This window comes from Oncorhynchus nerka, linkage group LG16 (genome assembly GCF_034236695.1).
Source record: "Oncorhynchus nerka isolate Pitt River linkage group LG16, Oner_Uvic_2.0, whole genome shotgun sequence".
Classification (NCBI taxonomy): Eukaryota; Metazoa; Chordata; class Actinopteri; order Salmoniformes; family Salmonidae; genus Oncorhynchus; species Oncorhynchus nerka.
Genome location: NC_088411.1, coordinates 11714141 through 11736714, shown reverse-complemented (window position 1 = coordinate 11736714; position 22574 = coordinate 11714141). Strand labels below are relative to the sequence as shown.

Here is a 22574-nt window from a genome sequence, read left to right as displayed (position 1 = left end):
TACGTGGATCTACTCTGAAATAAGACATTTAAAAAGGTGTTCAAATCTCCCTTTGAAAGTGTAATCCTCTGGGAGGAGTTTTTCAAAACTTATATATCTCGATTTCACCTATCGGATAGGATTAATTGCATAGAAATTGAATTAACTGAATGGGTATAACCTTTCAAGTCAGTGATTTGTCTGTTCTTTTCATTCTATTTCTATGCATTTAATCTGGATATAGTTAGTTAATATCCCTACAGAGAATCTTGCTGAATTGAAAATGGAAAAACTTTGTCTGAGTGAGAAAGGTTTTAACAATAATTCAATACAAAGTATGTGACTGGAAAATTTGCTGGGGACTGATGCTCATCACTGCCTGAAATCAGTTGTTCTGACATATTAGTAAGAGACTTGTGAAAAATGCAGGAATAGCTTATCTCAACAAAAAAAACATATTGGTTGGGCAGTTTGTTATCCTAAAGGCAGCTTAAGGGTTTATGATTAACATACACCGATGATGTGTGATTAACATACACCGATGATGTGTGATTAACATACACCGATGATGTGTGATTAACATACACCGATGATGTGTGATTAACATACAGTGATGATGTGTGATTAACATACACCGATGATGTGTGATTAACATACAGCGATGATGTGATTAACATACACCGATGATGTGTGATTAACATACAGCGATGATGTGATTAACATACACCGATGATGTGTGATTAACATACAGCGATGATGTGATTAACATACACCGATGATGTGTGATTAACATACAGCGATGATGTGATTAACATACACCGATGATGTGTGATTAACATACAGCGATGATGTGATTAACATACACCGATGATGTGTGATTAACATACACCGATGATGTGTGATTAACATACACCGATGATGTGATTAACATACACCGATGATGTGATTAACATACAGCGATGATCAAATTCGAAGAGTTTCCAAAAAATATCAATAATCAAGATGGAAATATATTAGTAAGAAAATGATAAGGGGGATCCGTCTTTATCTGTGAGCTGTGTGAGGTACGTATGCCATACAAAAACAGATGGATTTGGTTTCAGAGAAGAGGGGGGATAGATTAGAGGGACCAAATTTGATTTCAATCAGAGCACAATCTATAACTGCGTGTACTGGAGCTCAACTAAATCGGGACTGTGGTCTGCGGCTGGATCCTTAAAGTAGAGTGTGGCAGTGTCCTCCCCCTGCTGCCCTGTCCTCCGGGCTCTGTGCTCGGTCACCTCTTTGGGCTGCTCTTGCCCGCAGCGGTTGCTGTTCCACCACATCTCCAGGCCGGCAACCAGGCAGGCCAGCAGCAGTCCGGCGGCCAGGACACAGAAGACACCGGCAAAGCTGTGCAGCTTCAGGGACCTCCCGTCGGGCGTGGCGTTGGAGTGGCTGTTGAGGTCACAGCGGCCCGTACGCGGCCACCACTTCTGCTTCAGGATGTCCAGGTCTCCTTTTTCCTGCAGCTCCAGGATCCTGCAAGGAGGGGAAATATCTGGGTGTAAGAGACATATGCTTCCTCTGCTTTGCTCAAAACAGGCTGTTGTATTAAGTTAAGGCTGTTACGCAAAGAATTGAGACTAAGGACTAGGACCCGAGTTGCATATCTACTACTCATATGCTATCATGGCACTAAAGGAAGAATGAAAAATAGACCTGCTTTTATCTTCTGTAGATGACTGCATTCATTTGTGACAATTCCCACAGCACGGCATTTTAAGTGTGATTTGTTTGAATTGTGCCTGCTCAATGAATTAAACCCGACAGTAAACTTCATTAAATGTCAGCTTTACTATTCCTTCATTGCCACAAACGAAATCCAAAGTAAAACAGAGGGAAGAACTGCTTAATTAAAAGAAAAATAGCCGTGGCAAAGAGGACAAGACCATTATCAGAGAACCGCTCCTGTGGGCAAACACTACCGCCACAGCAATTTCTGAGATTAAAAGGAGCCCATGGCGAATTTGTACGGTTATGGATAGACGAGGGTGCGGAGAGAGGGAAGGAGAGAGGGAAATGGATTATGATGATGGGAAGGGGGACGGTGGCAAGTAAGAGGAATCCGTCTCTGTAGACGAGATGACATTCTGGTTCAGCCTGTTATTACCCCCTGAGCAGCCTCCCAGCTGTCCTCGAAGCACATCACACCCCCACCACCCCCACTCTTAGCCCTGAATTTTCCAGACGGATATTCATCCAGGCCGTCATGAGCGTAGATAGAGAGATCGTGTTCAGTTCAGTGTCGTAGGGATAGGCATTATTGAGGCTCTTCCACGGAGGGACCTCATCCCTTACGCTCTGACCCAGCTCTTCACTTGCTGTGGCCCTGCGTACTGAGTGTGCACTCCGAAGGGCCCTGACGTAGCACACCTCGGAAGAGAGGAGAGGATTTGGTGACTTATCGAAGGTGTGGGCGTGTGGCCTCCAAGAGCCCCAGATCAAACCTGGTTGAAACTGGTTCTGCTTTGTAGAACGATCACTGTTCCTATCCTAAGACCTGTGTTTAAGTCACTAGAACGGTAGTTCATTCTGGTTGTGGAGTTGGGATGGCACTCATTGCTGTTTATTTTCACTGCGTTGAAGAGAGTTAGATTTCTTATCTAAAAGATAGTGTGACAAAACATTTTGGGTTGTTTTCATGGATGCTTTGGAGCTTTTATAACTGAGAATAATCCAAACAAGATGTTTTGGTTGTTTGATTAAGACAGTGATTTTGGGATTCATTTTGGGTAAATCCTTGGCAAATATTATTACACAGTCCTAATTGGTCAAATCACGTTGTATTTGTCACATGCTTCGTAACCAAGAGGTGTAGACTAACAGTGAAATGCTTACTTATGGGTGCTTCCCAACAATATAGAGAGAAAAGAAAGAAAAAACAAACTATAATAGAACAATAATAATAATAACACAAGAAATAAATACACAATGAGTAAAGATAAATTGGCTATATACACAAGGTACCACTAGCAAGTTGATGTGCGGGGGTACGAGGTAATTGAGGTAGACATGTACATATAGGTAGGGATAAAGTAACTAGGTAACAGGATAGATAATAAACAGGAGCCGCAACATATGTGATGAGTCAAAAAGGGTGAATGCACAGTCTGGGTAGCTATTGGTTAACTATTTACAGTAGCAGTCATAATGGCTTGTGGGTCGAAGCTGTTCAGGGTCCTGTTGGTCCCAGACTTGGTTCATCGGTACCACTTGCCGTGTCACTGGAGTATTTGACCATTTTTAGGGCCTCCCTCTGACACTTCCTGGTGTTGAGGTCCTGGATGACAGGGAGCTCAGACCAATGGTATACTGGGACTTACGCACTACCCTCTGTAGCGCTGTGTGGTCGGATGCAAAGCAGTTGCCATAACAAGCGGCGATGCAGCCATTCCAGATGTTCTCAAAGGTGCAGCTGTAGAATATTTTTGAGGATCTGAGGGCCTGTGCCAAATCTTTTCAGCCTCCTGAGGGGGAAGCTGTGTTGTCGTGCCTTCTTCGCGACTGTGTTGGTGTGTGTGTGTGGTCCATGATCATTTCTTAGAGATGTGGACAAGGAGGAACTTGAAGCTCTCTACCCGCTCCACCACAGCCCTGTTGATGTGGATGGGGGTCTACGCATGGAGGGCACAATGATGTTGAAAACTGAGCTATAGTCAATGAACAGCATTCTCACATAAGAATTCCTCTTGTCCAGGTGGGCGAGGGAAGTGTGGAGTGCAATAGAGATGGCAGCATCTCTGTATCTGTTGGGGCGGTATGTGAATTGGAGAGGGTCCAGGGTGTCTGGAATGATGGTGTTGATGTGAGCCAGGACCAGCCTTTCAAAGCACGTCATGGCTACAGATGTGAGTGCTACAAGGCAATAGTCATTTAGACAGGTTATCTTGGTGTTCTTGGGCCCAAGGTCTATGGTGGTCTGCTTGAAACATGTAGGTATTACTGACTGGGTCAGGGAGAGTTTGAAAATGTCAGTGAAGGCACTTGCTAGCTGGTCAGCGCATGCTCTGAGTACGCATCCTGGTAGTGTCCCGCTCCTTGAAAGCGGCAGCTCTAGCCTTTAGCTCAGTGCAGATGTTGCCTGTAATCTATGGCTTCTGGTTTGGGATCTGTATGGACAGTCACCGTAGGGCCAATGTCGTCGATGCACTTATTGATGATGCCGGTGACTGATGTAGTAAGCTCCTCAATGTTATCGGATGAATCCCCGGAACATATTCCAGTCTGTGCAAGCGAAACAGTCCTGTAGCTTACATGTGATTATGGACAGATTTACCCAATCAGTGTCCTGCAACTAATGACCAAAGACTTTCAAACGTTGTGAAACGTTGACGTCAATGCCCAAGTACAGTATTTAGCTATTCAACTATCCATTGCGAGCCTTTTTTCATGGAAGTAATTAGCAGAATCATGCTGAATGGATTATTCTTTAATCCAAACCAACGCTTGTTATGAATTCATAATAGGTTGATTTCATGAACCAACTCAGCTGGAACATGCAACGTATTTATTGATTGCAACCTGTGCTGATGTAGCAAAACAAATATCATTTTTTGATTGAACCTTTATTTAAGCAGGCTGGTCTATTAGAACATATTCTTATTTACAATGATGGCCTGGCAAGAGACAAAAGGCCTCCTGTGGGGGCGGGGGCTGGGATAAAACGTAAGACAAGACGGACACCACAGATAGAAGAAACTGGCAACAGCACAAATACAACAGCAAAAGTACAACAGCAAATAATGTGTGTGCGGCATGCAGGCATGTGTGTGGTGTCTGTGTGTGTGTGAAGTAACACAACATGCTTCCTTACATAAGGCAACACGAACTAGTGAATACTAGGAAGAACTACATGTCTCAACAAACTGTTAACCAATTTGTCCTTTGAACTCCTCCAGGGACACCAGGTCCTGGAGTTTTAGGTTGGCTTGGAGGGAATTCCAAGACCAAGGAAATGAGTAATGGAAAGTCCTTTCGATGCTCTGTTCTAGCTTTCGGGACTCTTAGCATAAAACACGATTGAGATCTGAGCTTATATGTGTTTTCATTTTGTGCTAGAAGAGACGATAGATAAGATGTCAGTTTTCCTAAAATGGCCTTTTAAATAAGAATATACCAGTGTTTGAGCCTGCCTGTTGCTGGTGGTGTAAATCCAACAGCAGTGTAGAGATCACAATGTTGAGTTAGATGTCTCTGATTGGTGACAAAACGAAGAGCTGCATGGCACACAGAGTCAAGAGCCTGCAAACACATGTTGCAGTGATCCCCTACTCTGTAATTCAAATACAACAAGTAGCTCCTCAAGGGTGGTTTAGTGATGAGTAATCCAAACTAAAAGCATTATACAAACCCATTCTAACTGTGCTAAAATACAGTGCATTCGGAAAGTATTCAGACCCCTTACATTTTTCCACATTATGTTACCTTACAGCCTAATTCTCATTAATCTACACACAATATCCCATAAAGACAAAGTGAAAACAGGTTTTTAAACAATTTTTTTTACATTTATTAAAATAAAAAAAAACTGAAATTGAGCTCAGGTGCATCCTATTTGCATTGATCATCCTTGATGTTTCTACAACATCATTGGAGTCTACCTGTCGTAAATTACATTTATTGGACATGATTTTTTATAAAGGAACACACCTATCTATATAAGGTTCCACAGTTGACAGTGCATATCAGAGCACAGACCAAGCCATGATGTCAGAGGAATTGTCTGCCGAGCTCCGTGACAGGATTGTGTCGAGGCATAGATTTGGGGAAGGGTACCAAAAAATATCTGCAGTATTGAAGGTCCCCAAGAACACAGTGGTCTCCATCATTCTTAAATGGAAGACGTTTGGAACCAACAAAACTCTTCCTAGAGCTGGCCGCCCGGCCAAACTGAGCAATCGGGGAAGAAGGGCCTTAGTCAAGCAGGTGAGCTCCAGAGCTCCAGAGTTCCTCTGTGGAGATGGGAGAACCTTCCAGAAAGACAACCATCTCTGCAGCACTCCACCAATCAGGCCATTATAGTAGTGGCCAGACGGAAGCCACTCCTCAGTAAAAGGCACAGGATAGCCCGCTTGGAGTTTTCCAAAAGGCACCTAAACGACTCTCAGACCATGAGAAACAAGATTCTCTGGTCTGATGAAACCAAGATTGAACCCAAGATTAGCCTAAATGCCAAGTGTCACGTCTGGAGGAAACCTGGCACAATCCCTGCGGTTAAGCATGGTGGTGGCAGCATCATGCTGTGGGGATGTTTTTCAGCGGCAGGGACTAGGAGACTAGTCAGAATCGAGGGAAAGATGAACGAAGCAAAGAACAGAGAGATCCTTGATGAAAACCTGCTCCAAAGCGCTCAGGAGCTCAGACTGGGGCGAAGGTTCACCTTCCAACAGGAGAACAACCCTAAGCACACAGACAAGACTATGCAGGAGTGGCTTCGGGACAATTCTCTGAATGTCCTTGAGTGGTCCAGCCAGAGCCCAGATTTGAACCCGATTGAAAATCTCTAGAGAGACCTGAAAAAGCTGTGCAGCTATGCTCCATCCAAGATGACTGAGCTTGAGAGGAATGGGAGAAACTCCCCAAATACAGGTGTGCCAAGCTTGTAGCGTCATACCAGAGAAGACTCGAGGCTGTAATCTCTGCCATAAGTGCTTCAACAAAGTACTGAGTAAAGGTTCTGAATAATTATGTAAATGTCATATTTCAGTGGGTTTAAAAATAATAAAAAAATAGCCAAAAATTATATAAACCAGTTTTTTTTTTGTCATTATGGGGTATTGTGTGTAGATTAATGAGGGGGAAAAAACAGTTTAATCAATTTTAGAATAACGCTGTAACGTAACAAAATGTGGAAAAAGTGAATGGGTCTGAATACTTTCCAGATGCATAATGATAATATATAATTGAAAGGGGAAATGTAAATATACTGAACAAAAATATAAACACAACATGTAAAGTGTTGGTCCCATGTTTCATGAGCTGAAATAAAAGATCCCAGAAATGTTCCATATGGACAAAAAGTTTATTTCTCAAAAATGTTGTCTATAAATTTGTTCACATCCCTGTTAGTGAGCATTTCTCATTTGACAAGATAATCCATAGATTAAGGCCTAATGAATTTATTTCAATTGACTGATTTCCTTCTATGAACTGTAACTCAAATCTTTGAAATTGTTGCATGTTGTGTTTATGTTTTGGTTCAGTGTACATGTGTATATATAACATACAGACAAGGGCATTTACAATCATGCATTAAGCCTCTGTGAATGAGTCTTTAAACTACGGTAACTCCTGACCTTTATAAAGAGCATTTTCACTTATGTTTTTACTACCAAGTGACTTTATAAAAACACTATGTTCGTGGGCCTTCGATTTCCCTCGTCAAATTCCTCCTAAAATGGCTGATTATAACCACTGAATGACCTCTCTGCCAATTACGGCGCTCAATTCCCTCAGGCACCGTCAACCATCAGTGATTATGTTTATGGCTTTTATGAAGCAGAGAAAGTCATTAGGAATCAAAGGATGTGCGCGTTAAACCATATGCACTTAGACTTAGGATATTTCCTCAAGGTGATGGAAGGAAGGGATGGTGGGATGAAAGGAGAGGGAGAAGGAAGGAGAATTACAGACTGTATAGAGCTGTTGATAAAATGATGGCATGTCTATAATGCATAAATATTGTAATGAAACGAGGGAGTAGCACGGGGTTCCGAGGCGAGACTCGAACTTGCAACCCTAGGGTCGCAAAGCCGGACAAGTCACAGCTGCTCCAATGAAGGTTCCCTTTGGGGAGAGTTTAATTGTGCTTCTCAATGCCAGGTTCATTACAATATACACTGAGTATACAAAACGTTAAGAACACCATCTCTTTCCATGACATAGACTGACCAGGTGAATCCAGGTGAAAGCTATGAACCCTTATTGATGTCACTTGTTGAATCGACTTCAACAGGGTAGATGAAGGGGAGGAGACAGGTTAAAAGAAGGATTTTTTAAGCATCGAGACAATTGAGACATGGATCATGTATTTGTACCATTCAGAGGGTGAATAGGCAAGACAAAAACATGTAAGGACCTTTGAACGGTGTACGGGGTATGGGTTTATGTCAAAAATTATAACGCGGCTGGGTTTTTCATGCTCAACAGTTTCCCGCTTGCATAACGAATGGTCCACCACCCAAAGGACATCCAGCCACCTTGACACAACAGTGGGAAGCTTTGGAGTCAACACGGGCAAGCATCCCTGTCGAACGCTTTCGACACCTCGTAGAGTCCATGCCCAGATGAATTGAGGCTGTTCTGAGGGCTAAATGGAGGGGGTGTTTGAGGGGGGGGGGGGTGCAACTCAATGTTTTGAATGTTGGTCATGTTTGGTATACTCAGCGTAGATGGTGTATGATGAGGAGAGATGTTGGTGGCATTGCTCACTTCTGGGAGAAGAGGTCTCTGTATGGACTCCCATGCTGCATGGCGATGCCGTAGCCTTTGCTGCTCATGCTGTTTCCTGTGACAGTGATGGTGCAGTCATCGTCCGTCAGTGCGGCGTACTCCACCACAGCCATGTCCCATAGAAAGGCATACGGGCCCTTCTTCGCCTGCAGAGGAATGACAGTCATGACCCAGTTAATGATCCAGATGCTATACATTCTGCCTATATGCAATCATTGTTTTCCATGGTAGAACCTAAAGGATAATAGAAGGCCTACAGGTGGGAATTGTTGTGACTATACTGTAGTATCCCAACTCCAAGAAAGTGTTGTACTCTAATGAACATGTGGAAAACATACTTCAATACATTTCCTGTAAAGGTGTCTTTTCTAGTTTGAGTCTCATTGCAGACTAAGCTATTTGCTCATTTGATAGAAAAACCTTTTAGCTCAGAGGGCTCTATTTTTGGCTTTCGCCAAGTGTCAAATGTTAGTTAATTTGCAATGTCATCACGTACAGTAAAAACTGGTGCATTCGCATTTTCCACCCCTTTCAACAATTGACCTGTCTAACATCAGTTCGCTTGCGCTGTGGTGGGGGGGGATGAACTTCCTGATTTAGCCTCGGTTTCAATTCTTCTAACCAGGAAATGCGATTGAGAACGAGATTTGGGTTTTGGAGGTGTGCTTTGTTGTGGGTGTCTCTTGTGTGTGTGATCTAATGTGGGAAGCATTTGTACTTTCACTCTCCCAAAACAGTACACAGTTACAGTCGCTCACTCTTCTAGTTAACTTGAAACAGTGTAACCAGGTCTTCTGTTTGGAAGTATTTTATTTTACCAAGCAAGTCATTTAAGAACAAATTCTTATTTACAATGATGGCCTAGGAACAATGGGTTAACTGTCTTGTTCAGCAGCTGAATGTCAGATTTTTACCTTTTCAACTCGGAGATTTGATCTAGCAACCTTTCGGTTACTGGCCCATTGCTCTAACCACTAGGCTACCTGCCGCCCCAAGTAGCCTAGACTAGCTAGCAAGCTAGCCATCTTCTTTCACCAATTAGCTTCAGCCGGCCGATGTGCGACCGTGGCAAAGTTGGTTTGACGTTGAATACTCTGTGGGGCTAGTTAGGGACCATCAATAAATTACACAATGTGTTGCACACCTTTTAGTTGTCTCATTAAATGCTTTAAATATTTGTACATTAATTTCTAAAATGTATAGTTGGTTTGAGGTTTTTAATTCATTGAAATACGGAGCTATTGACATTGGAAAATATTGTCCCATCTACAGTGCAGTCGGAAAGTATTCAGACCCCTTGACTTTCTACACATTTTGTTACAGCCTCATTCTAAAATGGTTTCAATAAAAAAATCCTCAGCAATCTGCACACAATACCCCATGATGACAAAGCCAAAACAGGTTTTTAGAAAATCAAATATTACATTTACATAAGTATTCAGACCCTTTGCTATGAGACACGAAATTGAGCTCAGGTGCATCTTGTTTCCATTGAGATGTTTCTACAACTTGATAGGAGTCCACCTGGGGTGGATTCAAATGATTGGACATGATTTGGAAAGGCACACACCTGTCTATATAAGGTCCCACAGTTGACAGTGCATGTCAGAGCAAAAACCAAGCCATGAGGTCGAAGGAATTGTCCGTAGAGCTCCGAGACAGAATGGTATCGAGGCACAGATCTGAGGAAGGGCACTACAGAGGGTAGTGCAAACGGCCCAGTACATCACTGGGGCCAAGCTTCCTGCCATCCAGGACCTCTATACCAGGCGGTGTCAGAGGAAGGCCCTAAAAATTGTCAAAGACTCCAGCCACCCTAGTCATAGACTGTTAGCTCTGCTACCGCACGGCAAGCGGTACCGGAGCACCAAGTTTAGGTCCAAGAGGCTTCTAAACAACTTCTACACCCAAGCCATAAGACTCCTGAACACCTAATCAAATGGCTACCCAGACTATTTGCACCCCCCGTACCGTTAGCCCCTGCATATAATCTCGCCATTGTTATTTTACTGCTGCTCTTTAATTACTTGTTACTTTTTTATTTATTATTCTTGTCCATCTTTTTTTTAAACCGCATTGTTGGTTGGTTAGGGGCTCGTAAGTAAGCATTTCACTGTAAGGTGAAATTTGATTTGATTTGAAAACATTTCTGCCGCATTGAAGGTCCCTAAGAACACAGTGAACTCCATTATTCTTAAATGGAGTAAGTTTGGAACCATCAACACTCTTCATAGAGTGCCAAGCATCACATCTGGAGGAAACCTGGCACCATCCCATGGTGGTGGCAGCATCATGCTGCGGGGGTGTTTTTCAGCGGCAGGGACTAGGAGACTAGTCAGGATCGAGGCAAATATCTATGGAGAAAAGTACAGAGAAATCCTTGATGAAAACCTGCTTCAGAGCGCAGGACCTCAGACTGGGGGCGAAGGTTCACCTTCAACCAGGACAACGACCCTAAGCACACAGCCAAGACAACGCAAGAGTGGCTTCGGGACAAGTCTCTGAATGTCCTTGAGTGGCCCAGTCAGAGCCCGGACTTGACCCTGATCGAACATCTCTGGAGAGCCCTGAAAATCGCTGTACAGCAACGCTCTCCATCCAACCTGACAGAGCTTGAGAGGATCTGCAGAGAAGAAGGGGAGAAACTCCCCAAATACAAGTGTGCCAGGTTATAGCAGCGTACACAAGAAGACTCAAGGCTGTAATTACTGCCATTGGGGGTTTCAACAAAGTACTAAGTAAAGGTTTTTGAATACTTATGTAAATGTGATATTTCTGATATTTTTATTTTTTATAAATGAGAAAACATTTCTAAAAACCAGTTTTTGCTTTGTCATTAGGGGGTATTGTGTGTAGATTGATGAGGGGGGGGACAATTGAATACATATTTGAATAAGGCTGTAACCTAACAAAATGTGGAAAAAGTTGAGGCGTCTGAATACTTTGCAAAGGTAATTTACTGACAGTCCCTAATTAGCCCCATAGGGATATCGAATGTCAAACCAAATTGACCATGCACATTATGATCGTGTCTCGTGCAGCTGCGCTCCGAATTGATAATTACTTGGGTGCTGCCAGTCACGGGCATGTGGGCAGGTTTGAAATAAACACAACCCAAGAAAAACTGCTACAGTACATTCTGTGACATATATTTTTTTCCGGTCAGCTTTAAATGATGCTCAGCTAATAAAGGCTTCATAAAGCCTTCATAATGCCTTCATAAGCACTACATAAACGTGTTACAAATAATCTAACCACATGTCATGCTCTATAAAGGGTTCATAAATGTGGAATACCTGTTACATAACCACCAATATCAAATGTGACATAACCCACTATGTAAAATATGACATAAGCACCGCATAATAAAGGCTTTATAAATCATATTAAGTTGAGGCTTCACAAAGCTTTTATAACCTTGTCATGCATCTTGGTAGAGCATTGCAACACCAGAATAGTGGGTTAGATTACCAGGACCACCCATATGTAAAAATGTATGCATTTTTACAGGTCCATTCGATAAATGGACCTGATCTCAATTTTCCCAAACATGTTGTTCTGCAGGATGACACACACTCTAAAGTGCAGTCATGCACAGCAAACAACGTTGGTAGGGCGCTTTAAAATCAGTATGTATTTTTTGCCGAATTCAGTTTTGTTCCCATATTCCGTTTTCTCGGTTTTGTTTTTCCAGGTTTTGGATTTCCCCCATTTTGTTCTCGTTTTACCCCATTTTTTAATAGAAAAACCTATTTGGATTTTCTGTGTTCACGATAATGCTTATACCACGTCTGGGGATTGTATTTTTTGTGTCATTACCTTTATTTCAGTGTGAATGCAAATCAAATGCCCATGTGTGGTGCCACTCGACAGCGAAAAAACAAGCAAGTTAAACTTTATTTATTGTAATTTAAATTGTTCTGTAGTAGTTATATAAGTGTTGAGTTAGATTACATAGCTACCTCAATCATTATTTAAAAGGATTTTTGTGACTTCACAGCAATTGCTAGCTAGCTAACAGATCTGCTAACTTTATTTGTTGTTACTTATAAGGTTGGAGCCAACATGCAGTACCTCCAGCAAGCAGATGAGGCAATAACCATTTGTCAGCCAGCTCAGGGGACAAGCGACACTATTCACAGACCTGTGTAATGTTTGATGTAATTGCATCGCTAGACTTATTGAAACGTAATGTATTTGTATTGTTTTAAAACATGTATACATCAAAGAAAATGCATGGTTTAAACTTGATTTTAATGTTGATATATTTGAGCTGTTAGTGATAATTCCTTTAGAGTTAATACATTTGTGTTTACATCATTACGCCTTTATCTATGTCTTATGAATGACCAAAGGTGTTTTGACTGTATGGTAAGTACAGGGTCATTAATATATAAGGCACTTATGAATGTGTTGTGAATGACCAAAGGTGTCTGACTGTATGGTAAGTACAGGATCATTTGATATAAGGCACTTATGAATGTGTTATGAATGACCAAAGGTGTCTGACTTTATGGTAAGTACAGGATCATTTGATATAAGGCATTTAAGAATGTGTTACGAATGACTAAAGGTGTCTGACTGTATGGTAAGTACAGGGTCATTTGATATAAGGCATTTAAGAATGTGTTACGAATGACTAAAAGGTGTCTGACTTTGTAGTAAGTACAGTGTCACGCGATATAGTCTTTATGGATGTGTTATGACCGAAGGTGTCTCATTTCAAAGTATTACAGGACACAATATAAAGTGTCAATAAATATGTTATACATGTCCTGCTGATTTATGAAGGTTCTCACGATACGCAGGTTACTACTGTCGGGTGTGAGAGGTATCTAGATGGATTGATGGAACTGCAAAGCTTGCGTTTGCATGTGTGTGTCAGAGCCGAGATGATATGGAGTAGTCCAACAGTCCCTGAGACTACCGCACCAGGTAGTCCTCTTCAGTTCCCATGCTGGAGACCAGGGCTTGATTACAACCTATTACAATGATACCAACATTTTGTGACTGATCTTTCAGCGGGAGAGAGGGTGAATGTGTTAGGCCTGATGGCCCAGCAACCCTCGCTATGGCTTGGTATATTGTTGTCAAAGACCTAACTAGGTCCAGCCCCCCACGGTATGGCTTGTTATATTGTTGTCAAAAACCTAACTAGGTCCAGCCCCCCACGGTATGGCTTGTTATATTGTTGTCAAAGACCTAACTAGGTCCAGCCCCCCACGGTATGGCTTGTTATATTGTTGTCAAAGACCTGACTGGGTCCAGTACCCCACGGTATGGCTTGTTATATTGTTGTGTCAAAGACCTGACTGGATCCAGCCCCCCACGGTATGGCTTGTTATATTGTTGTCAAAGACCTAACTAGGTCCAGCCCCCCACGGTATGGCTTGTTATATTGTTGTCAAAGACCTAACTAGGTCCAGCCCCCCACGGTATGGCTTGTTATATTGTTGTCAAAGACCTGACTGGGTCCAGTACCCCACGGTATGGCTTGTTATATTGTTGTGTCAAAGACCTGACTGGGTCCAGCACCCCACGGTATGGCTTGTTATATTGTCGGGTCAAAGACCTGACTGGGTCCGGCACCCCATGGTATGGCTTGTTATATTGTCGGGTCAAAGACCTGACTGGGTCCAGCAACCCACGGTATGGCTCGTTATATTGTCGGGTCAAAGACCTGACTGGGTCCGGCACCCCATGGTATGGCTTGTTATATTGTCGGGTCAAAGACCTGACTGGGTCCAGCACCCCACGGTATGGCTTGTTATATTGTCGGGTCAAAGACCTGACTGGATCCTTATGGCTTGTTATATTGTCGGGTGAAAGACCTGACTGGGTCCAGCTCCCCACGGTATGGCTTGTTATATTGTCGGGTCAAAGACCTGACTGGATCCTGCACCCCACGGTATGGCTTGTTATATTGTCGGGTGAAAGACCTGACTGGATCCTGCACCCCACGGTATGGCTTGTTATATTGTCGGGTCAAAGACCTGACTGGATCCTGCACCCCACGGTATGGCTTGTTATATTGTCGGGGGAAAGACCTGACTGGGTCCAGCTCCCCACGGTATGGCTTGTTATATTGTCGGGTCAAAGACCTGACTGGATCCTGCACCCCATGGTATGGCTTGTTATATTGTCGGGTCAAAGACCTGACTGGATCCTGCACCCCACGGTATGGCTTGTTATATTGTCGGGTGAAAGACCTGACTGGGTCCAGCTCCCCACGGTATGGCTTGTTATATTGTCGGGTGAAAGACCTGACTGGGTCCAGCTCCCCACGGTATGGCTTGTTATATTGTTGTCAAAGACCTGACTGGGTCCAGCCCCCCACGGTATGGCTTGTATAATACATGTTCCTGACTCATATCAATGCCACATAGGCTGTTTTCAAAAGAAGAAGTTTCTTATTACATTCAGTTGCTCTTTGAGACACAAATGGTCATGGCATGGATTTTGCCAGAGGAGGCACACATACATACACATATACATCACCCATGTGTTCTTAAAATACCACAAGCAGCAAAACAGTCAACAGACTGTTTCCCTTTTGTCTTTACATTGAGCATCACTTTTTGTCCAACTTCTGTGAAAAGTTTAGACTCATTATGTGTGATGCCCACTGCATGAAAGGGATCAGTGACTGTAGGACATTTCCCCTTTCTCTTTATACTGGATATTTTTTCCAGCTCCTGTGAAAAGTTTGGATGTGTGTCAAATCCTCCATAGTCTACATTGTCTTAGACCTAATATTATATGCCCACAGGGAGACATTATGGTGCCTGTAACTGTATTTAGACATAGGCTATTTAATTCAAACAAGTTGATGTTCCGTTTTATTATAATTTCATTATTCAATGTCTTTTTTTAGGTTTTATCAATAGAGAATTTAATCTTGCTTATTGACAACCTTTGGCATGTCCATGGCTCAGACATAATGCGGTTTACAGTAGGCCTATATCAGTGCAAATGAAACGTTTAACAATATATTTCTATAATGATGCCATGCAATTACTTCGAACAATGTGGACTGCAAACATGTTCAACATGATAGGGGATAGGTCGACATTTTGTCATTTTGTTTTTAACAAACTAGGCTATAACGGACTAACATTCGAAGTGGATGACAACGCAACACATACAAGACTGATTGACCAGTGAAGGGTCAAAGCCTTGACACACCTACGCCTTGTTTATTCATCAAAACTAGCCCTTTCGCGCCACAGCCAGCTACTGTGCCCATACTTCTGGTTGTGAAAATATCAAAAAATATTTCGGACAAACCGCAAACCGATAGAGCTGCCATCAGCAGCTAAGATTTACCATTGTGCTAGCTTTTGTCAAAATAGAGAAGGTGCCTGATGTGTGTTTTGATGTTGTATCCAAGCAACTTCTACCTCTTATAGTTAACTAACACTAATACTGTCCCGCTAAAAGGCTAATTTAGCTGAGGTTGAGACAAAAAGCCTTTGTTTTGTAGTATAAAGACTAAATGTGACATAAAGTTAATTAAAATGTGTACACAGTACAAATGTGAAGATCTATGATATGTCATTCTACTTCTCAGCATATGGGCAGGCAAAGTATTGTTCTTTCTTGGTAATTTATTACGGGCAGTATATGAGATGAACCAATATAATTGAGACAATGTCACAAAACAGCACTTGCAGTTTATTCAGACAGATAGTCAAAGATTATGTTGAATTTGCCTGTCTAATTTGTTTGAAATACTGTGGAACCACAGGCACAGTTTAAGAGAGAACAGTATGACTCCATACTGTGAAATGACAGTGAAATGACAATGGAAAGATAGATTTTTTTTTTGTTGCCAAATATGAAACTGTTTTATGTTTTTGTTGAAATACACAGTAGCTAAGCAATTACTACTTAAAAGAGTTGCCAGCCTGTACTTGGGCATCCTCTCTTTATTGGCACGCACCTGCTTAGTCTTCGTCAACCTACCTTGCGGATGCCTTCTGAGGGACTGGACACAGAGTAGTCATGGCCGTTGTTCTTGCTGATGGTCCTCCACAGCTCTGCGTATGTGCTGTCCTGCTCCAGCGGGTTGGTGCCCTTGTTCTTGAAGTATTCATAGACGGCTGAGTCTCTCACAGTGCCGTAGGACACATCCATCTGCCTGGACAGGTCCTGGAATGTTCTGTAGAGACAGAGGGAAGAACACAGAGAAATGCATCAAAGTCAAGTGTATAACGAGAACAGACACTGTATGTACAGTAAAGTACACTGTAAAATATACTTTGGGGCCTCACGAGTGGCGCAGCTGTCTAAGGCACTGGATTACAGTGCTTGAGGCGTCACTACAGACTCGAGTTCGATCCCGGGCTGTGACACAGCCACCTGCGACCGGGAGACCCATGAGGTGGCGCACAATTGGCCCAGCATTGTCCGGGTTAGGGGAGGGTTTGGTCGGCCGGGAAGTCATTGCCCCATCGTGCTATAGCGACTCCTTTGGTGGGCCGGGCGCATGCACGCTGACACGATCGGCAGATGTACGTTGTTTCCTCCAACACATTTGTGCGGCTGGCTTCCAGGTTAAGCGAGCAGTGTGTCAAGAAGCAGCACGGCTTGGCAGGGTCGTGTTTCAGAGGACATTTGCCTCTCCCGAGTCCATACGGGAGTTGCAGCGATGGGAAAAGACTGTGACTACCAATTGCATATCATGAAATTGGGAGTACCTCCAAGTACTTTGTACATGGGTGTTCAACTTATAAAGATGAGTCACTCCAATCAAAATGTTACTAATAGCACTACATGACCAAAAGCATGTGGACACCTGCTCGTTGAACATCTCATTCCAGAACCATGGGCATTAATATGGAGTTGGTCCCCCCTTTGCTGCTATAACAGCCTCCACTCTTCTGGGAAGGCTTTCCACTAGATGTTGGAACATTTCTGCAGGGACTTGCTTCCATTCAGCTACAAGAACATTAGTGAGGTTAGCACTTAGGCCTGGAAATTAGGCTTGGCTCGCTGTCGACGTTACCATTCATTCCAAAGTTGTTCAATGGGGTTGAGGTCAGGGTTCGTGCAAGCCAGTCAAGTTCTTCCACACCGATCTCGACAAACCATTTCTGTATAGACTTCGCTTTGTGCACAGCGGCATTGTCATGATAAAAAACAAAAGGGCCTTCCCCCAAACTGTTGCCACAAAGTTGGAAGCACAGAATCGCCTAGAATGTCATTGTATGCTGTAATGTAAATATTTCCCTTACATTTAAATGTACACACAATATTTAGATCTAATACATAGTACAGTGAAAATGACAATACAATGTATATAAAATGGCTGTCTCTTTACATTCCCCTTTGTGAAGTAAGGGGTTCTTTTATTTTTTAAACTGGTTTTATTGCCAGCTTGAATTGTCTGGGGTGTTACTGACACTTTCCTTCTGTGTATTGTACATCTAACTGTGATATGTGCTACTTTGTTCTGGACCAACTGTAATTTACCTATGTCCTTCTTTACCGGACATGACCACACAGATAGGCAGTAGTCCAGGTGCGAGAACTAGGGCCTGTAAGTCCTGTCTGGTCGACTGAGATGTCAAAAAGGCAGAGCAACCATTGAGTCTATATGTTTTGACCATGAAAACTTGCTATCTAGGGTTACACCCAGCAGTTTAGTCTCCTCAACTGGCTCAATAGTCACATTATTCAATAATAGATCTAAACAAGGTTTAGTGTTGAGTGAGTGCTTTGTCCCAAAGATTAGGTTTTAGTTTTAGATATTTAGCACCAGCCTATTGCTAGTTACCCATTCTAAAACTGACTGGAGCTCTATGTGAAGTGTCTCAGTTATTTATTTTACTGTTGCAGCCAACGTGTACACTGTTGAGTTGTCAGCGTACATAGACACACAAGTTATTTATAAAAACAGAAAACAATAATGTCCATAGCCGGCTGCCCTGCGGTACACCACACTCAACTGAATTTGAATGAGTGTCCAGGTAACTCTCAATCCATAATAAGGCAGAGGATGCAAATCCATAACACCTACATGTTGAGTGCCCTTCCCTATAAGCGTGCTGTTGTTCATTTGTTTTCTGTAAGATAACTTTGTATTTTATTAAACACACATTTTTCCAAAAGTTTACCAAGCGCTTGTAACAGGCTGATTGGTCAGCTGTTTGAACCATTAAAAGGTGCTCTGCTATTCCACGTTGAACGTCACTGAGCTCTTCTACTGCCAAAGTCTGTCTATGGAGATTGCATGGCTGTGTGCTCGATTTTATACACCTGTCAGCAACGGATGTTAATTTTGGACAGCAGGTAGCCTAGTGGTAAGAGCGTTGGACTAGTAACCTAAAGGTTGCAAGATCAAATCCTCAAACTGACAAGGAAAAATCTGTTGTTCTACCCCTGAACAAGGCAGTTAACCCACTCTTCCTAGGCCATCATTGAAAATAAGAATTTGTTCCTAACTGATATGCCTAGTTAAATAAAGGTAAAACAAATTGGCTGAAATAGCCAAATCCACCAATTTGAAGGGGTATCCATATACCTTTGTATATATAGTATTTCAAAGCAACACATTAACTTATCTTTTCAAGTTGAAAAACAGAAAACATTTTAACAGAGAAAATTGAGGATAGGCCTATATACATGCAGATGTATGCCCTCAGTGTGAGACAGCTCCAGCTTGGCAGGTGGGTAAGCTGTTGCATAGCAGCGCTCTGTTTAGACACTCGCTGGTCTGTGCCATAACAACAGTCCAGAGGAAATGAAGGTCACATTTCTTATGGACATCACAAGACAGGAAATAATGATGCTGATGAGTTGTTTGTAAGCTTATTAGTCTGTAAACACCAGATGAGGCACAGGAAATCATTTAAGAGAAGTGGTGAAGGGACATTGTTTTAACGTTAAAGGTGGGAAAGCCTGACTTTTAATCAAAACTGACTCTTAAACAGATTAATCACTTTTGTGCTGGATCAGATCAGGGTATCACAAAAAAGCCAATAACATTTTCACACACCTAATTCATCTCAAAGAGATGTGAGAGATAGGCAGCTATCATGTCATAAACAATGAGCAACACAAACCTCTAACCTTACAGAACAGTCAAGTCTTACTCTATCCTGTAGAGAAATCTACCCACAACTTTCTAATAGTTAGTTGCCTTTCTATAAGGTGGCAGGCAACGCCCACACCTACTTTATCATCAGTTTTATAAAAGAGTGCCAACAATTCTAACTGAACTTGATTGTCTAGAAGGAGTTTTCACTGTGATGCAGTGAAAGATTTCTGATTCAAGTGTGTAATTAAATTAAATTAAGCTCTTCATTATGAGCGACACATTGCTACTTGGTTACCAATGTGTGGAAGAGTAATTAAAATATGCTGTGCATACGATACACTCTGTGCATACGATTCACCCTTCACTTTTTCCACATTTTGTTACATTACAGGCTTATTCAAAAATGATTAAAAACAGGTTTATAGAAATTTTTGCAAATGTATTGAAATTCAGACCCTTTGCTACGGGATTTGAAATTGAGCTCAGGTGCATCCTGTTTCCATTGATCATCCTTGAAATGTTTCTACATTAAATGTTTCTTTCGAGGCACAGATCTGGGGAAGGGAGCATTGAAGGTCCCTCTGCAGCATTGAAGGTCCCCAAGAACACAGTGGCCTCCATCATTCTGAAATGGAATAAGTTTGGAACCACCAAGACTTCCTAGAGGTGGCCGCCCGGCCAAACTGAGCAATTGGGGGAGAAGGGCCTTGGTCAGGGAGGTGACCAAGAACCTGATGGTCACTGACAGAGCTCCAGAGTTCCTCTGTGGAGGTGGGAGAACCTTCCACATGGACAACCATCTCTGCAGCACTCCACCAAGGTCTTTATGGTAGAGTGGCCAGACGGAAGCCACTTCTCAGTAAAAGGCACATGACAGCCCGCTTGGAGTTTGCCAAAAGGTACCTAAAGGACTCGCAGACCATGAGAAACAAGATTCTTTGGTCTGATGAAGCCAAGATTGAACACTTTAGCCTAAATGCCAAGCATCATGAGGAAACCGGGCACCATCCCTACGGTGAAACATGGTGGTGGCAGCATCATACTTTAGGGATGTTTTTCAGCGGCAGGGACTGGGAGACTAGTCAGGGTAGAGGGAAAGATGAACGGCGCAAAGTACAGAGAGATACTTGATGAAAACCTGCTCCGGAGCATCTCTGAATGTCCTTGAGTGGCCTAGCCAGAGCCTGAACTTGAATCTGATCGAACATCTCGGGAGAGACCTGAAAACAACTGTGCAGCAACGCTCCCCATCCAACCTGACAGAGCTTGAGAGGTTCTGCAGAGAAGAATGGGAGAAACTCCCCAAATACAGGTGTGCCAAGTAGAGGTCGACCGATTATGATTTTTCAACGCCGATACCGCTACCGATTATTGGGGGCCAAAAAAAGCCGATGCCGATTAATTGGCCGATTTTTAGAATTGATTTGTAATAATGACAATTACAACAATACTGAATGAACACTTATTTTAACTTAATAAAATACATCAATAAAATCAATTTAGCCTCAAATAAATAATGAAACATGTTCAATTTGGTTTAAATAATGCAAAAACAAAGTGTTGGAGAAGAAAGTTAAAGTGCAATATGTGCCATGTAAGAAAACTAATGTTTAAGTTCCTTGCTCAGAACATGAGAACATATGAAAGCTGGTGGTTCCTTTTAGCATTCAATATTCCCAGGTAAGAAGTTTTAGGTTGTAGGAATTATAGGACTATTTCTCTCTATACCATTTATATTTCATATACCATTGACTATTGGATGTTCTCATAGGCACTATAGTATTGCCAGTGTAACAGTATAGCTTCCGTACCTCTCCTCGCTCCTACCTGGGCTCGAACCAGGAACACAATGACAACAGCCACCCTCGAAGCAGCGTTACCCATGCAGAGCAAGGGTACCAACTACTCCAAGTCTCAGAGCGAATGACGTTTGAAACGCTATTAGCGCTCACCCCGCTAACTAGCTAGCCATTTTACATCACATCATTACACCAGCCTAATCTCGGGAGTTGATAGGCTTGAAGTCAAAAACAGCAGATCTGCTGGCAAAACGCACGAAAGTGCTGCTTGAATGAATGCTTATGAGCCTGCTGGTGCCTACCATCACTCAGTCAGACTGCTCTATCAAATCATTGACTTAATTATAACATAATAACACACGGAAATACGAGCCTTAGGTCATTAATATGGTCGAATCCGGAAACTATCATCTCAAAAACAAGACGTTTATTCTTTCAGTGAAATACGGAACCGTTCCGTATTTTATCTAACTGGTGCCATCCATCAGTCTAAATATTCCTGTTACATTGCACAACCTTCAATGTTATGTCATAATTACGTAAAAGTCTGGCAAATTAGTTCGCAATGAGCCAGGCGGCTCAAACTGTTGCATATACCCTGACTCTGCGTGCAATGAACGCAAGAGAAGTGTCACAATTTCACCTGGTTAATATTGCCTGTTAACCTGGATTTAGTTTAGCTAAATATGCAGGTTTAAAAATATATACTTCTGTGTATTGATTTTAAGAAATGTATTGGTGTTTATGGTTAGGTACACGTTGGAGCAACGATAATCCTTTTTCGCGAATGTGCACTGCATCGATTATATGCAACGCAGGACACTCTAGATAAACTAGTAATATCATCAACCATGTGTAGTTATAACTAGTGATTATGTTTGAGTTTAATGCTAGCTAGCAACTTACCTTGGTTTCTTACTGCATTCGTGTAACAGGCGGGCTCCTCGTGAGGCAGGTGGTTAGAGCGTTGGACTAGTTAACCGTAAGGTTGCAAGATTGAATCCCTGAGCTGACAAGGTAAAAATCTGTCGTTCTGCCCCTGAACAAGGCAGACATCCCACCGTTCCTAGGCCGTCATTGAAAATAAGGATGTGTTCTTAACTGACTTGCCTAGTTAAATAAAGATTAAATAAAGGTGTAAAAAAAAGATATATTTTTTTTAAATCGGCAAAATCGGCGTCCAAAATCACCGATTTCCGATTGTTATGAAAACTTGAAATCGGCCCTAATTAATCGGCCATTCCGATTAATCGGTCGACCTC

At 42.4% G+C, this 22574-nt stretch overlaps 1 protein-coding gene across 1 annotated transcript in view; it reads right to left on the bottom strand.

Moving 5' to 3' along the window:
* Positions 1-1136: 1136 nt before the first annotated feature.
* Positions 1137-22574, bottom strand: part of LOC135561160 (glutamate receptor ionotropic, delta-1-like) — a 33347-nt gene continuing 11909 nt past the window's right edge. The window contains exons 3-5 of the mRNA XM_065002295.1: positions 16438-16633; positions 8452-8618; positions 1137-1500 (exon numbers count right to left, since the gene is read on the bottom strand). Of these exons, the coding sequence (XP_064858367.1) occupies positions 1137-1500; positions 8452-8618; positions 16438-16633 (727 nt within the window). The remainder of the gene's footprint in view (positions 1501-8451; positions 8619-16437; positions 16634-22574) is intronic.